Raw genomic sequence first — 17,189 nt, 5'->3', positions numbered from 1 at the left:
AAATTGACCCCCCCCCCAGCGTATCCTGGTTTTCAAGTACCCCAGCGGGGATAGGGTTAACTTGCTAATTATACCGTCTAATTTTAATTTATGGACTAACCAACTTTCTAATCTGGTAAAACTCTTCAATCGCAAATTGTTGAGATAAATCATTTATTCAATCGTGTTCAAATCTACCTGTATTAAGTATTTTTAATTTTTCAGATAAAATGGCAAGCGAACGTTACAGTTTCTCTTTGACAACATTTTCCCCCTCCGGAAAACTAGTTCAGATTGAATATGCACTGATGGCAGTGTCGTCAGGAGCCCCATCGGTGGGCATCAAGGCTGGCAACGGGGTCGTGCTCGCCACTGAGAAGAAGAACAAGAGTATCCTTGTCGAGGGTAACTTCACAAACAAGATCCAACAAATCTGCGGGCACATCGGGATGGTGTACAGCGGCATCGGTCCGGACTGTCGTCTCCTCATCCGTAGAGCGCGTAAGATGGCGCAGGATTACTACCTGATGTACCATGAGCCCATCCCGACCGCGCAGCTGGTGTCTAGGGTAGCCCTGGTGATGCAGGAGTACACCCAGTCAGGAGGAGTCAGACCTTTCGGTGTTTCCCTTCTTATCTGTGGTTGGGATGAACCTGGAAAACCTCTCCTGTTCCAGTGCGATCCTAGCGGAGCTTACTTCGCCTGGAAAGCCACCGCATTGGGTAAAAATAGCATCAACGGTAAAACCTTCCTGGAGAAGAGGTACAGCGAGAACTTGGAGCTCGAGGATGCCGTCCACACCGCTATCCTCACCCTAAAGGAGGGGTTCGAGGGGCAGATGACGGAGGAGAATATTGAGATCGGTATTTGTAACGATCAAGGGTTCAGGCGTCTCACTCCAACTGAAGTCAAGGATTATCTGGCCAACATTCAATAAATCGCGAATCCAATTCAACACTGAAATTTCGTAATAAAATTCTGTTCTCCTAACTTAATCCTGTCATAATGTATTTTATTGAAATTAAACCTAAAATTAAATTCTCTGTATGAAGTTCAGTTTGAATTAAATACTTTGTGTTTGTGATCCAAAAACTTGATAATAAATTTCAGAATCAATTTTTACAGAAAAATGAAATTAAATTGTTCGTGTGGAGACTAATAAAGATAAAATGTCGGGTCGACTGAAAGCTGGTGGGTCGAGTAAGCATCGGCCCGGGTCCGTTCAAAAAAGTATTTCTTCGTTTTTTATCAAACCGTCACAGGAGAAGTCTGGAGATAAGAGTGTAAACCGAGTAAACCAGGTGCGGTTTAAGGCCAACATCGACCAATATACATTAAATTGTATACAGCTTAACCTAATAGTTCGTTTAGATTATTTTTCAATGTGTTGTATATTAACATACAGGGTTACCCACAAAGGATTAGATTTCAGAGACGACTTTATGAAATTTATTTTGTCTGTTTCACGAATCTCTGCAATTTTAAACTTGACGCTTTATTGTTCAATCCTTAAATAAGCCGTTAAATGAATGCATTAAGTTACCTTTAATTAATTTAAACTTCAAATCGTCATATTTAAATAGCTTCAGGTCGACCTTTAAAGTTTCATCCTGTACCTAATTATCGGTAATTTAAAAAACATAAAACTGCGGGGTTTAAAGAGCTTAATATAATTATTTAATTAAACTAAATATCTGCAGCACTCAATCATCAGTAGGTTTAGAAAATGTCATTTTATAAATTCTATCGATGGATTAAAGTGTACTTAATATGTAATCTGCAAGCACCGATTTCTCATATCCATCGAATCTGAAAACAAATTTTTCAGCAAAAAGATCCAATAAAAGTTTGAACAAAACTAAAACTTGAAATGTGTGAGATTAAATTATATACTGTCTAATTTTCAATAAGTTTTCAACATACTTGTATTTTATTATTAAGCTTATCAAAGATGTGACAAATTGTATGCAAATGAATGGAAAATTATATTTTTTTTTGTTTGTTCAAATACTCCAAATTGTTAATTTGCTGTGTTGCTTATTTCTTGCTGGAGCAACAAAAAAATATATCTCAAGAACCAAAATGATTTCATGTTGACTAATTTGAACTCACTCAACAGTAAACAGGATAAACTTGCAAAACATTAAAATTTATGACAAATGTATTTGTTAACATGGTTTCCAACAACTTTTTGAAAACAAATATAAACATGACCCTTTGAAGAGTTTGGGTTTTAGTTCGTAAACCTTGAAAGTTGTGCATGCAGTGTGCAACCATGTAATTCCAGCATACAAATAAATCAATTCTACTTGTTCTATAAGTCTGATATACTTTACTTAAAGGGAGTGGCCGGCTATGTAAGGTAGTTGAACTGAGGACGCAGTGTTGTGGAAAACTTCTTTAGGATTCATTTGAGACATAGTTCACTTTTTAAAAGTCTGTAAATCCTGAGTTTGAGCGCAAATTCGACGTTCAAAACTCCTGATTTGGGGGTGGATACGCTTTCAGAATTAGTTTTTTTTTTAATTATTAATTAATGACGACATAAAATGTAAAAAAATATTCTACAATAAACTACATTTTCAGGAACATTTTGAGAAAATAAAAATTAATCTTATCATCGAAAATAAGTAATGTTCAATAATTAGTTTCTATTATCTCATTATTCTAGTTTCTCGTTATTCACAAAGATGTTCGCAGATTTTCTATAATCATTATTGAAAAGACGACATTTGAAGAATTTAAAGAAATCTGCGAATAAATTCAAAGAAAATTGGAAATTCAATATAATAATGAAAACGAAATGATCGATTTTAGCATTGATTTATTGACAAATTTCTTTTGTGAAATATGTTCCTAGCCATCTAATTAGATTACTGTATAATTTTTACTTTATTTTTCGTTGTCGTTATTTAATAATTTAAAACAAACTAATTCTGAAAGCGTATCCACCTCCAAATCAGGAGTTTTGAACGTCGAATTTGCGCTCAAACTCAGGATTCACAAATCTTTAAAAAGTGAAATATGTCTCAAATGAATCCTAAAGAAGTTTTCGACAACACTGCATACTCAGTTCAATTACCTTACATAGCCGGTCACTCCCTTTAAGCCCCTTTGACTTGTTTGGATTTACATATTTGTCAAAAGCTTTAAAAAACTTATTATGTTTGAAATGTTGTTTTAATAGATGGTTATTTCATGATTTGTATTAATTTATGCTGGCTGATATACGTTCTGATCTAATAACACCAATAAAATGCAGGATGTTAGTGTGGCGCGAAGCAACAGCAATGTTCGGGATGTCCCGGTTGCAGCTGTTACACCATTCCATGTAAACAATGATACCTCAAATATTAGGTTTGTCAAAATGATTGTGCATTAATGTTAAATATTTTCCCTAGTCTAACATATTTGAAATAGCATCGTTCATATAAATATCAAATACATTTTACCACCCAACATATTTTTCATGAAAAAATGGACTAACGTTATTTTAAATGAACCTGAATTTAAAAAATGAAAAAAAGGGGGCATGCGCGACATACAAAGGTTCCCCTGTAATCTGCTCAATGTAATTTGCTCAATGTAATCTGCTCAATGTAGTTTGCTCAATATCGTCTGAAAAAAGCGCTAATTTCTGATAATTTCTCCATTGACTCTGACGCAAGAAATGCGGAAGTCAATTTTATATAGAAAGCCCAAATAAAGATTATCAGTTTTTTAAACAAAACATAGATATCTAATTCATCCTTGTTTAGATAAAACTTTAAGGGAACTGTTGTGAATCGGACTTGTCACTTTATCAATCAACGGTCATTACAGTCCCTTTAATAACATAAAAAGAACAATTAATTAGGATTTATTTATAAAATTCACCATTTTCAGCAGTGTGATTGACACGATTGATTTAACGGTTACCAGCCCTCGGCCAAGAAAATTTCAATACAAAAAGCCGAAAGCTTCCCTGGCAAGTCAACTTTTTGACGATGACGACGCATCAAACGATATTCTTTCCAGTGTCATCGAGAAAATCGAAAGAAAAAGAGAAGAAAAGGTAAATGGCCATATTTCAAATTAAAAAAAAAGAAATTTTATTGAATAAACACATTTTCTCTTTAACTGTTAGATTCCATTTTATATTAGTGATGTTTCTTACGCTTAAATGAAAAATAGTAGCATACCATTTTTTTAAAAGAAATGATTTAAATCGTATATTTTTTTAAATGATCAAAGAGTTAGACGTGTTGTAATATTTAGGAGAAAGTTAAATCTCCAAAACCTGGTAAGAGTTCTGACTCGGCTTGGTTAAAGGAACTTTTCGGTTCAACCCCTCCTCAGATTAAGAAAGCGGAATCTAAACTTAAGAAACCGGAAGTTATCGACCGGGCGTTGATATCTCCCTCGCCGTGGGACGATGATGATGATTTCCAGGTTTAAAACATAAATCTTTTTCTAGAGAAATAAATTTTTCGAGCCATAAAAATGTTATTCAAAAAATTTGATTCACTAACCTTAAAGACAGTGCTTAGGATCCGGATCCGCAAGATTTTGGCTTCCTGGATCTGGATCCCTAAAAATATGTGGATCCACGAATCCGGATCCAAGGGGTAAAATATCAACCAAAAACTGCACAAAAAAAATTTTTACTCCAAACCCCCAAATCTGAACTTTTGAAAAAAGAGAGATTATAAAAATTTCCTCATTTCTGAATGGTTCATCCGGATCCGGATCCGCATCAAAATTGAATGGATCCTAAGTACTGCTTAGATTCATTTCTTTCATTTTTAAAATTTATTTATTTCTTGCGATAACTCTGATAATTTTAGCAGGAGGCATGCAGTTCGCCTGCGAAGGTAAGAAAATCTCAGGAATTTCGGGGAACCCCGGTCAAAACCAATTCTCGAGGATCCCCTGTCAAAAATAAACCTCGAGGAACCCCGGACGATAATATTTCTCCAGAAACCCCGGTCGTTAACACACCTGATATTGGTGGACCTCCAATTGAGGACCTCGAGGCCGTGTTTGACGAGGAAATGGATATATCCATGGAGGAGGTGGAGGAGGAGATGTCCCTGGAACACAGGATTTTAGCAAAGAAAAACTTATCTTCTCAGGTCGGGCATTTGACTACAAGAAATTTCGCGGGGTTTTCTACTTTTATAATAATTAAAATTACTTTGAATTAATCAATAATCATTCATTAATTGTGAATATATCTTTGATAAAAGCATTTTAAAAAAAATTTCTGCAGTTATTATTCTATTCCCACCTTTTAATGTTTCTTCTGTTTAGAATAAGTTCGCTGGTTATACGCCATCCCAGGAGATAAGTCCCGTTAAAGGTAAAAATCCCCTAAAAATCTTATTTGCTTTTTTCTTTTTCTATTTGAAAAAATATGCTTTTATTTGCAAGACAAAAAATGTTTGTTAAAGAAAAACTTGCCAATTTTAGAATATTGGTAACTTGTAGCAAGAAAAGTAAAATTGGTAGAAATAAATTGGAAAGAAATTGAATATTTGCAACAAACTGAATATTTTCTAATCCCTATATCTTTTCATCCTGTTGGACGTTGGTGTTAACCTTTGATATATCAAACTAAGCCTATTTGATCCTACAGAATTCATAGTTTGAAATATAAAATGTCTACGGTATAAAAATAAAAAATTCGGAGTTTGTTGCTAAAAAGAGTTTGCAATTGGTAGGACAAAATGGACAAATTTCACTTATAGAAATCGGCAATTTCGTCCATACTGAAACCAGCCAGCTTTCGTGGTAAATAATATTAACTAAAAAATATGTTTCTATAGGTTTGCTCCGATCTCCCCCCAGTACACCACCTCGCCCTGATCTACTAGAAACCTGCCCTATGCTACCTAAATCTGATGTTAAGGTAGGAGGAGGAAAAATCTCCCTTAAAGGGACCGTAAGCGTAATTTAAAGTGACCCTCCATGCGAAGATGGTTCCCTTGAAACCTTTATCTGATGAATAATATTGAAGATGTTGTCGTTCTTCTAGGGTTAAAGGTGTTCATAAAATTCCCATATGTTTTCCTGCAGTAGAACTGCGCAAGTCACTTTTGTAGAGAAACCGTAACTGAAAATAATCAGTTTTCAGAAAGGGTTGTGAATCAGGCATTGTCTTGTTTGCATGGATGGTTCTTGAAAATTCGCTTTCAATCCTTTAAATCCTATGATTAGGACTGAAGAGATATAAATTTTCTGTAGATCAAGTATGTGAAATACTTGTCCAAACCGATGTTGTTTCAGCAGAAATATTTTTGGTTAATGATTCGATTTTAGGTAATTTCCTAGTGCCTGTCCTAGCCGCAGCGCTCGGCCCAGAAAGTGGCTTAACCTAACCCGTGGCCGCAGCGCTCGGCCCCCTAGCCTGTCCTAGCCGCAGCGCTCGGCCCAGAAAGTGTCTTAACCTAACCTAACCCTAAAAAATACTAATTTAATTGAAAATTGTTGAAAAAGTGGTCATGTACAAAATTGATAGGAGGGGAAAGAGGGCGGGGGATCCAAAAATCTTTCTCTAGGACGGACCTGATTTTACAATTTTTTCGCACGAAACCAAGCTCGGTAAATCTTAAAATTGACAAACAAACAAAAAGTCGGTTCATCTTGTCTTCAAATTATTTGAAATGAACATGAACAGACTTCAAATATTTTGAGAATTATAATGCACTAAATAAGTAGTTCTACCAATCTCTGTATCTGTCATATTTTTAGGAGCTAAAACCTACTCAAACCATTCCTGAAAGTCAAGATATCATTGATCCTTCTCCGGTGAAACCGAAACCCTCTCGCCTCTCTTCAATAGGCCGACTCCGTCTGAGCTCCAAATTCAAACCAAACGAAGAATTTGCGTCTGTTAAAAGTACAAATTTACACCCAATTTCTCCAGCTGATCCTGGGATAGAACGGTTAAAACCTTTGATATGTAAACTGCACGAACTGTTCTGTAGGATTCGGAAGGATCAGAGTTTTCACAAGGCTGTCACAAAAATCAACACCACGGACTTAATGTAAGAATATTTAGATATGAGAAGAAATTAAATACACCATCCATTACATTTTTCGAGAAAAAAAAAATGTTGTTCTTGATGAAACTTTGTCAATATTAGGAAACATGAGGAATGGCGGTGTGAGCTAGAAAGCGGGTTTGCTGGAATGTTTCTGCTCTGGAACGTTAGATCCGGGTTTAAACTTCCGGATGCCTTAGCCAATAAGGTGATATTTTTTCTCTACAAAAGCACATTTTTTAAAAAATGAGAAAAACCTGTGTTTGGTGATTGTTACCATATCTTTATTGAATTATATTCCTTACACCATCATATTTGGCTTAAGTAATATATACTGATTTAGCTGATACTTTATTAATTTATTTTCCAAACGGGCAGTTTAAAAATAGATAAAATGTTTGTTGGATTATATTTGGGTATTGTGTAACGATTACTTCTCCCCCTGCTTGGAAAAGTTTGTGGTGGGGTTGGGGGCCGGCATGGAACGGGTAGGGGGCACCCTCTCACCTAGCGGTAATCTGGGACGTCCATTTCGGGGTCCTGTACAGATCCTTTCTTAATACTTAATATCTATTAGTGCTGTAAGGTTTACTTAAAATTATATAACATTAATATTTTGTTCAGATTGAAGCTGTAAAAATATGCGCGAAGAAAATCCTGGACCGGTTAGCGGAATACGAAAAGCTCGAAAATCGCCCGGAACCATGTCGAAACCTCTATGTCCCAGACCTCGAGGACGAACCGGACTTTCCACCGTTGGAGGACGAGGACAGTCCACCGTTTGAACCTTCAGAACGTCGGCTCGAACCTTCAGACCGATCCTCAAGTCCAATCCTATTCCGGAGCTCTAAATTGAACTCTCCTGTGAGTATCCCGGAAACCTGCGAGGTTTCTCTGAAACCTAAAAGTTTTACTTTCAAGAAACCAGTTTCAAAACCTGTGAAACCCCTGGTCGAGGAGGACGATTATGAAGATCCAAGTGATTTGCTTATCTGTGATAAACCTGACAAACCTTCGTACAAAGGATTTGATTTCAATGCTCCGGGACCGAGTGGCTCATTCTCCAGTAACTACACTCCAACAACATTCTCTGGGTAATTAAACATTGTGATAATTATGTTTTTTATGGGTGGGGGGGGGTTTTCAAATACTTTATATCGACAATCCCTAAGAACAAGAAATGTGGGAGATAGTGACAGTTTAACTAGTTGCTTCTGGTTCAGCTACTTATCTTGCGCTACCTTTCTTAAGTTCAAGGAATAGTTGAACCAATTGTTCTTACTTGAATTACCATTATCATTTTTCCCATTAGAGGGGTATACTAGGAAAGAAAATACTAAGTGGTAAACGATTATGGACAGTTCATAAATCGAAATGTTAAATGTAGTTTGAGCTAATTATTATTTGTTTATGTAATTAAACCAACTATTAAAAAAATGTTTTAATGTTAATGTGCCACACATTTTATTTTATTTGATTTGATACGATTAAATTGGATTAAAGGTGTTATTATTATTGCTCCCTGTACCCCTAGGCCGTGAACTCGACGATGCTAGGGAAGGATACCTTTGTCCTGATGCCTACAGGAGGAGGGAAATCATTGTGCTACCAACTCCCAGCTGCAGTACAGGTTTGTGGGTTCAAAGCATTCTTATTCTCATTTTTTCCCAGAAAGCATATATAAAACTTTCAGTTTATTTTTTAATCCATATATAATCCCTTTTTTTCTGAAACTCTAATGTTCAGGAAGGACTTGAAACTCCAATAAAGCTGTTGGAAAATTACAACATCTATTATTTTATTTAAGTTGATTTGGATATTTTATGTCTAGATGTCTTATTTATTATGTCACTTCATCAAATTGCGATTATTTTTATAACATTGAATTTTTTATAAACATATATGAACAGACTCTACCTGAGGAGTACAGAAGGCTGTGGAAGTAAGAAAGAGGAAGAGATAGGAAGTAGGAAGTAGGGAGGTGAACTAGATGGAACTTTCTCCTCCTTGTCCTCGTCCTCCAAGGGGGAGATGAGGACAGCCTCCTGAATACAATCCATTAAAAAATATATTACAAAAAGCATATTCAGATTTAGAAAAATTAAACTGAAGAAATAATTAAGTTTTGACAATTCTTTGGGGAACGTAATAGAAATTCTTATCAATAAGATTTATGATAGTTCGCCTTTGGGCTCGCAGTAAGAAGTAACTTAGGAATTGATTTATTGGGAAAAGGTTTGGATAAAGAAAGAAATTAACCTTTCAAGTTTCCAATAACAGTGTCAAATGAAGAATTTAGATTATAACGTTTATTGTAATAATCATAATAAATTGTTTTCATATCAATTTTTAAAAAAAGCTCTGAAAATAAAACATTTTTGTACCTTTTTGTTTTCTGAGTCCGGGGTTGTTTCATCTTGGTAACCATTATGGTACGGTTCATCTAAACATATCATAAAATTGGGATCTTGTCCAGTATAAAATAGTTACAAGGAAAGAATACGTCTCGTCAAACTATTCGAATGAAAGTCAAAAGAGGTCAAAGGCAACTAATTATAATAAGATAAATGTGATGTTTTAAGACGTAAATTTTCTAAATTCAATACAGATAAGCATCTACAGAATAATATTAACATTATACATTTAACATATTTCTACGCATTTCAGGAGTATCAGGAGAAATATCTGAAAGCCCCCCAGTTTGGAGAACCCAGACCAAATAAAATAATAAATAATAATTAAAAAAGTCGCTGACATTGATTATCCAGAATCCTCTTACCTGAGGGTAGATTTAAAATCAGTTCTCCGTTCGGCGTTATATCAAAATCCTCCGGTAGGATCGAAGGATGAAGGTTCACCTAGATTAACATTTTTTAATTGTCTCAGATTTCATATTTAATATCTAAACTGTCATTTTATCAATTTCCCCAGGAGTTGTTTGTGTAGGAAATTAGCATTAAATATATTTAAACAAGATAGAAAACTTGACGATATTTCAGTCTTGAGTTTTGGTTTCTCCTTTAATAAAATTAATTTAGTATGATTTACCAAATGACAATGTGAATACTGCTTATTACTTTAAACATTTAAAGGACTGTACGCGTAATTTCAAGTGAAAAGTGTTCAACAATTACTAGCATTTCTAAAAATAAATATTGGAAAAGTCCGTCTTCTTGATCAGTCAAAGGTTTAAAGGGTATTTTTGTGAATCCGGGATATCCCAAATAGATTATCAAGTACAATAGGTGGCAACAGAGAAATGAACCAATTATACACGACGTCACAAGTGTCAAATATAACAAGGAAAACGAAATTTTCTGACATTAGTTGACACGTTTTCCAAGATTAAATAAAAAGATTAAAAATAGAAAGAAAAAAAAACATGTAATTGCACTTATTTTACTGTTAGATAAGCAATTTGTTTCAAAATTATCATTATTATCAATAATTTTGTCGGACACAAAACCTGATTGACACTTGTGACGTCAGAATACAGCTGTACTGAGGAGTGTACACATTCTACGTTGCCATATATTGTAAAAGAATCTATCTGGGATGTCCCACTATAAATGAAAATTCACATGAAATTTCGCTTACGCTTACAGCCCCTTTAAGTATGAAATTAGATAAAAGAACAAACCTGTCTTTTGAGTTCTCTAAGAGAATCCTGGATGTTTAGAATAGATTGGAAGACTGGAGATTCAAGAACTGAGATTAAAGTGTTCAGATCATCATTAACCTAAACAACATAGCATAGCTATTAAAATCACTATTGTGTCTATATTTATAATTTTTTATAATGAACTATAATGAATCCTATTTTAATCTTTAATTCTCCACATTTTTATTTTCTTAAAGTGCCTTGTACATGTGTAGAGATTCGTAGGTTGCTACAATAATAACATTACCTCAGAAAACAGAGTAAAAGATTTATTTTAAAAAANTGGACATGTGGCCGCAGCGCCCGGCCTCCTAGCCTGTCCTACACCTAGCCTTTCCTAGCCGCAGCGCTCGGCCCAGAAATTGTCTTAACATAACCTAACCCTAACTAATGAAAAACTAAATAATACTAAATTTGCTAAAAATAAGTGGTTATGTACAAAATTGATAGGAGGGGGGGGCGGGGTGGTTCAAAAATAGTTCTCCTGGACAGACCCAGGTTAAATAAAATAATAAGATTAAAGATACCTGGGCGTTGTTCTGAAGGTCTTCTGTATCCTTGACACTCTGCTGGACCTCCTTGAGAAGTGCCAGGGCAGCTCTACTATCCTCCGATATTGGCATCGTGAATTTTTATCAGAAAGTCGGGTTCGTTCGTTATATTCGTTAAGTATCTAAAACATGTACAAGTTTCTGAAACAAAAGAACGTTAGAGACCATAAACAAGTACGGGTTTACATAATAAACAAATTTGTTTGTGACTGAGGCGCGCATGTAGCAGAGAAATGCCGCAAGTTCTTACAAAAAGACATTTTACAGAGACGACATTTGATCTAGTTTCTAAATCAATTTTAAATCAAATTTCACGTGTTTTGAAATCTTTATTGTTTAAAAGTGGTAAGAATTTTAATTTTAATTGTCTTTGTAGTGTTTTTGGCAAAAAAATTACCTCTATAGTGAGAATATATAATTTATTTCGAAATTTATCAACGAAGACGATCCAAACTGAAATTAAAAATTTTCTATAATTCACAGCGGCCAAAAATCAAGAAATGCGCTGCCGAAAATCATCCGCGAAATTACAAAGTCATTCTTCCTCCTTTATTTTTAATCAATTATTATTGAAAGAATGACTTAAATCTATATTTTAACTGAAGTCAGATTCACTGTGATAAAAATTGTAAACAATTGATTATAGTTTTTATGAGTTATGTATTGCATATTCATCATCGGGGCCGCCGGGAATGTTGATTTAATATTTGAAGTGTTTACAACCGTTCAGGTTTTATGTGTTCAGAGCTGGGAACTTTAGAATGTGATATCCACCATTCTAAAGTTCACAGCTCAGGTTAATAAAAGTACCAATTCTATCTAAGCAATTGTATCCTTCGGTTCCGTCCTAGAGAACGAGTTTTGGACCCTCCCCCCTTCAATCAATTTTGGTTAAATGCAATTCTGTTTTTAACGGTGTGCCAAAATGATGGGGGGGGGGGAGAAACAAACACATTTTATAATGACTAAATATTATCTAACCTCAAGTTCTAACCCCCTATAGAAAGATTATAAATGTATTAATCAGACGACTTGCAAAACGAATTTTACAAATATGATTGATAAAACACCAAGTCCTGCCAATTCCAAAATGTGGTCTACCTTGATTGTACATTTAAAATTACCAGAAATATCTACGTAAAGTCGTCTAATTAAATGTGAATTAATTCCGAGTCTTTTTGGTTATGACTGTAGAAAAGTGCAGTCTTTTCACTAAAAAAATAAAAAATATTTACACAATTAACAATAAAAATTCTTTTCAAGTTTGAAACAAATCTCGTTTTCATTTCCTTGTTCATATTTTGTTTGGAGTATTTTGTGTGGATGTTGAATGAAAATTTATATGCAAGGAACGAACCAGCTGCAGGAATCCAAACGGGTTTATAGCCCAGACATAAACCATAATGTAAAAAGATGGCGCTCCACCAGAAATAATAGAAATATAAAAACAGCAGTTGAGAACAAAACAGGAGAGAATTAATTTACATCAAAGTGACTAAGAATAAAATATTTGACTAGAAAATAAAAAAGAAAAAAATTAGAAATTAAAATTAAAGTTACAAAAATATGATAAAAATTAATTATTTACAGGAAATCATTACGAATTTCATATGAATCTTTTATTATTACTATCATTATAATTCAGTGCTTAAGATTCGGATCCGTAAGATTTAGGCTTTCTGGATCCGGATCAGGATCCGGATCCAAGGGGTAAAATATTAACCAAAAACTGTAAAAAAAACTTTTTTACTCCAAAAACCAAAATTCTGAAGTTTTGAAAAAAGAGAGATTATAAAAATTTCCGCATTTCTGAATGGTTCATCAAGTTTTAGGATAAAAATAAGCGAAAAAAATAAAACAAAAATTGAAAATAATTTTTTGCTAAAAAAAAATAAAGTAAATCTTAAAGAAATGACCTGGATCCGGATCCGCATCAAAATTAAATGGATCCCAAGCACTGCATTATATACGATCACAACAAGAAACATATTAGTAGAAATAAAATAGTAAAAAAGCTGGTATATCAACATTGTTCATGTCTGAACAATAAATATAAACCCGCAAGTTTAATGCGTATATAAGGAGTTGTATCGTATTTATAAGGACTGTAAAAATGTAATTACGTGATCTTCTATTTATATAATGACATGTCTGATACTCTACGGTACCCTTAAAGCTTTGCCTGCTCAAGGAAAAATAATCATCCATGTTTTTCTTTTTCTTTTAAAGTTTTTCGACGCGAAAAAAAAACAACTTTTAAATTAATTTGTCTTAAACTAGTATGATATAAAGTAAAAAATCAATTAAATCAATTAAGTGCACTTTGCAAGGTTTTAGTGTGCCAAAAAGTTAATTAAAAATAGAAGATACATACGACAAAGAAGAAGAAACTTCTTTGTAAGAATAATTCTTATAACAAAGAAATTCTTTTTCGTAACAAGTTTTGATATATATAATAACTTTCTTTTATTGATTTTTTTCTTATTCATACAGCCAAACCTTTTATTCACATTTCAATACCTTGAACATTTTGGAAACTTTAGAAACAATTTGACTTTATCATCAAAAAAAAGCTTTTGTGAAGATTTTAGACAATTTTCAATATGTCTTTCAAAAGTTTACGGGGTTTACCTTATTTACATTACAAAAATGTACAAAAAGGAGATAGTCCAGGCCCGGGGGGGGGGGGGGGGGGGGGGTGTTAAGAATCCACTGTGTAAGTTTGCCTGGTTAAAATCTGGAAGAGTTTGCTCCTCTCCATGAGTAGGATAAAGCACACCGGCTCCAGGGAAGGTGTGGGAGCCAGATTGGAGCGCTAGCTGAAGATGCGCCTCCAGCTGCTGCTGGTTGGTCAACACGGTAGTCGGGAGCACAGGAGCAGGTCCTGAAATGCGCGCGCATTTTCAAAATAAATAATTGAATGCGTCATTGGAAGAACAAACTTATAAGCATCGGCGGGTGCGTGCAGTACCTGGAATACTGGCAAGGTCTGTAGGATCTACTGGTCGGGCAACAACTAAACGAACATGTACACCACATCCTCGCAGTACAGTTGCAACCTAACCGTACATAAATATTAGGGTGAAAATTAACAATTCACTATTCTAAATCTGATTTTAGCAGCACAAATATTGATATCAATTTCAATTTTCAATGTTGCAAACCCTGAAAAGATTCAACAAAAACAACCCAATTCACTATTCTGTACGGAAAATGAACCAACCTATTCAATACCGTAAAGTTATAAAATTGAAACAACTCACTTGTTCACTAGCCACCCCTCTCAACCAGTGTTCGTTTATTTGAAGGATGAAATCTCCAGGCAGCAAACGTCCGTCCCTAGGAAACAAAAATAAATCGTCCATTTACCAAAGACCAGAGAGTAACCCATCCTTCAACTGACAAAATCAATGAAAGGACGATATATAAAAATATTTTGATGAAATTGATGTAAAAATTTATTTAAAGTTTATTAAAGTAATACAAGCGAAATATAAGTTTGAAAAATTATTCATTCAAAATATGAAAAATCTGAAAAGTTGAAAAAATCCCGCTGATTTACCTGTCTGCTACCCCGCCGGGTAAAATGGTTTTAACAACTACTCCGGTCTGCTGGCCGCCGATTATACCGAAGCCGAGACCGGTTCCGTCGTTGATGAGGTCGATGACCTCAACTTGACACCAGTCAGAAGGCAACACGGATTCCTAAATGTACACAAACTTTAAGGACTATCATTGTAATTTCAAATAACCCTCCATTTAAAGAAGGACATACCCGATAAACAATAAACATCGGTACCATTTAATCCTTTCTCTGATCAAGAAAATTGAAATGATTGTTGTTTTTATAAACTAAAAAGTGTTTAATTATGGCAAATTCATCCAGTGTTTTAAAGCAGAAATTCACAGGTCACAACTTTGAAGAAACAGCAATTTTTTAAAGTTAAATATATTTATATCTCATTCGTTCTGCCTTCAATCCCTAAAAGTAAACCCCGTTTAAATTTTTTACATTTTTAACATTAATATTATTATTATTGTAAAAGTCAATGAGTTAATGAGTCACTTTCAAAAATCGTAGTGTATTCATGGTATAGCTTACCACCGTTTGCAAAACATTGTATTGAGAGATCTCTTTCCTTCAATATTAATAATTAACTTAAAGAAGGGGCTTGGGGATTGAAGTAAGCTTGACAAAGAGAAGAGGGGGGTGGGGGGCTGAATGATAGTGAACCTGAGCCTGTAGTCCTAGATTACTCTGATCAGTTCCTCGAGCAACAATTAGATCAACCTTCCCCTTGGCTTGCTGCAGGATAGAGATTGCTTGCTGATGTGAGATGTTGGAATCAAGAACCTAAACAAATTCGTTATTATCAAAATTTTAGAAGATGTGAATGTTAACTTTACTAATTGTTAAGATTGGGGCGATGGTAAGTTAAATAATTTACATTAGGGGTTAAATGATTTCAATACAGGGTGGGAGGTGGGAGGGTCAGGGGCGTACAGGAATTTGTCCTAGGGGCTTACATTTTTTTTCCAGGGGGAGGGGCGCCTCAGCACCCATTTGGTCCTTGAAGCCCCCAGGAAACCATAAATTTTACTGATCCAAGGGGGCCGAGTTATCATAGCCCCCCTGAGTTCGCCTCTGCGGAGGGGGGGAGGGGTATTATTTACACCGACCTGTCCATCAATTGCTAGAATCTGATCTCCTTCATGCATCTGTCCATCCTTCCCTAAAAGAGAGATCATATTTTTACTTGACACACAAAATTAGGATTGTGCTAGGAAATAATTCAGGGTTGGTTACACTGATAAAGAAATGTTAATAACAAGATATTTTTAAAAAATTAGTGAAATTAAAAAAATTATTAAAAAAATTCCAAGAAAATTAAGAGAAAACGATTGAAAAACCAAATATGAGATTAATTTATTACGTTTTTCGCTTATTTTTTATTGCTTTATTTATTCTTAATCCTAAATAACTTTAGGCTTGGTGCACGCCATATACACTTACACAGTACACTGTACTGTACTGTACTGTACTGTACTGTACTGAAAAAATGATTATGTACCTGCAATCCCTTCCACCTGTATCTCCTGAACATATATCCCCAGCTCCCCCTGGTGTTCACTTCTCAAACCAACAACTGAGAAGCCCAAGCTACGTCCTTCAGGCTAAAAATAAAGAATATTTTATAAATATAATAATATCCCCAGCTCCTCCTGGTGTTCACTCCTCAAACTAACCACTGAGAATTTCAAGCTTCGTATTTCAGGCTAAGAATAGAAAAATTTAAAATAAATATAATAATATCCCTCCTAGTGTTCACTCCTCAAACCAACCACAGAGGATCTCAAGCTTCGTCCTTCAGGAGACAAATACAGTAAAATTAAATAAAATATGAAGGATATGAATCCTTTCCTGTCTTGGAACTGCCCTAGTCCACCAAAGTCCAATATTTCTTAATAATCAGCTAGAAGACATTTTGGAAAAGCTTATAAGACAGATATCCTTTTTAATACTTAATCATTAATTAGATATCTTTATTGAAAGATTTTATTAACACGTCTTCTAAATATAAAGTTTGATCGGACAGTCAATAGGGTCATAATTAAAGGATTTTACTCGTTTTGAAGTAATTCCATTTGAATATGGTGTAGGAATCACGTGGTCTCTACAAAATTACTTCCATTATGCTTAAGATGTCACTGTCATCTTGTTAACTTACCCAAGTAAATATTGTCCAATACAAATCACAAATCACAATTAAAACGGTAAGAATAAGTTGATAAGACGACAAACCTTAAACAACTGAATTTTCAGAACATTTCTTCCTTGTGAAGCTTCGTCAACAATCCTCTGAAGAGCCTCATCACTTTTTACAACTCCTAAAATGATATCATTATTAGCATTATCCTTAAATCAATCATTATAAAAGAACAACCCTTCTAGCGCTAAAATGATATCAATA

General features: G+C 34.5%; 4 protein-coding genes across 4 annotated transcripts; 2 read left to right on the top strand and 2 right to left on the bottom strand.

Moving 5' to 3' along the window:
• The first annotated feature begins 181 nt into the window (after nucleotides 1–181).
• On the top strand, nucleotides 182–1,064 carry LOC111717165 (proteasome subunit alpha type-2). Its single transcript, XM_023492675.1, has one exon. The coding sequence runs from the start codon at nucleotides 210–212 to the stop codon at nucleotides 915–917; it is 708 nt and encodes a 235-aa protein (XP_023348443.1). The 5' UTR covers nucleotides 182–209; the 3' UTR covers nucleotides 918–1,064.
• A 60-nt stretch (nucleotides 1,065–1,124) lies between these two features.
• On the top strand, nucleotides 1,125–8,099 carry LOC111717164 (uncharacterized; the record flags this gene model as incomplete). Its single annotated transcript, XM_023492673.1, is given in 10 exon segments — nucleotides 1,125–1,281; nucleotides 3,243–3,337; nucleotides 3,866–4,034; nucleotides 4,238–4,411; nucleotides 4,807–5,094; nucleotides 5,273–5,321; nucleotides 5,788–5,870; nucleotides 6,713–7,008; nucleotides 7,108–7,213; nucleotides 7,630–8,099. Coding segments are annotated over 10 exon segments (1,862 nt in total), but the record flags the coding sequence as incomplete, so codon positions are not given.
• A 904-nt stretch (nucleotides 8,100–9,003) lies between these two features.
• On the bottom strand, nucleotides 9,004–11,411 carry LOC111717166 (patj homolog; the record flags this gene model as incomplete). Its single annotated transcript, XM_023492676.1, is given in 5 exon segments — nucleotides 9,004–9,050; nucleotides 9,390–9,448; nucleotides 9,785–9,863; nucleotides 10,646–10,744; nucleotides 11,194–11,411. Coding segments are annotated over 5 exon segments (380 nt in total), but the record flags the coding sequence as incomplete, so codon positions are not given.
• On the bottom strand, nucleotides 11,332–17,134 carry LOC111717163 (multiple PDZ domain protein; the record flags this gene model as incomplete). Its single annotated transcript, XM_023492672.1, has 9 exons — nucleotides 11,332–11,358; nucleotides 13,944–14,101; nucleotides 14,189–14,276; nucleotides 14,481–14,556; nucleotides 14,780–14,922; nucleotides 15,452–15,571; nucleotides 15,898–15,950; nucleotides 16,290–16,392; nucleotides 17,021–17,134. Coding segments are annotated over 9 exons (882 nt in total), but the record flags the coding sequence as incomplete, so codon positions are not given.
• Nucleotides 17,135–17,189: the final 55 nt, after the last annotated feature.

The sequence above is a fragment of the Eurytemora carolleeae genome, unplaced genomic scaffold (genome assembly GCF_000591075.1).
Source record: "Eurytemora carolleeae unplaced genomic scaffold, Eaff_2.0 scaffold2408, whole genome shotgun sequence".
NCBI lineage: Eukaryota > Metazoa > Arthropoda > Copepoda > Calanoida > Temoridae > Eurytemora > Eurytemora carolleeae.
This window is presented reverse-complemented; position numbering and strand designations above follow the sequence as displayed.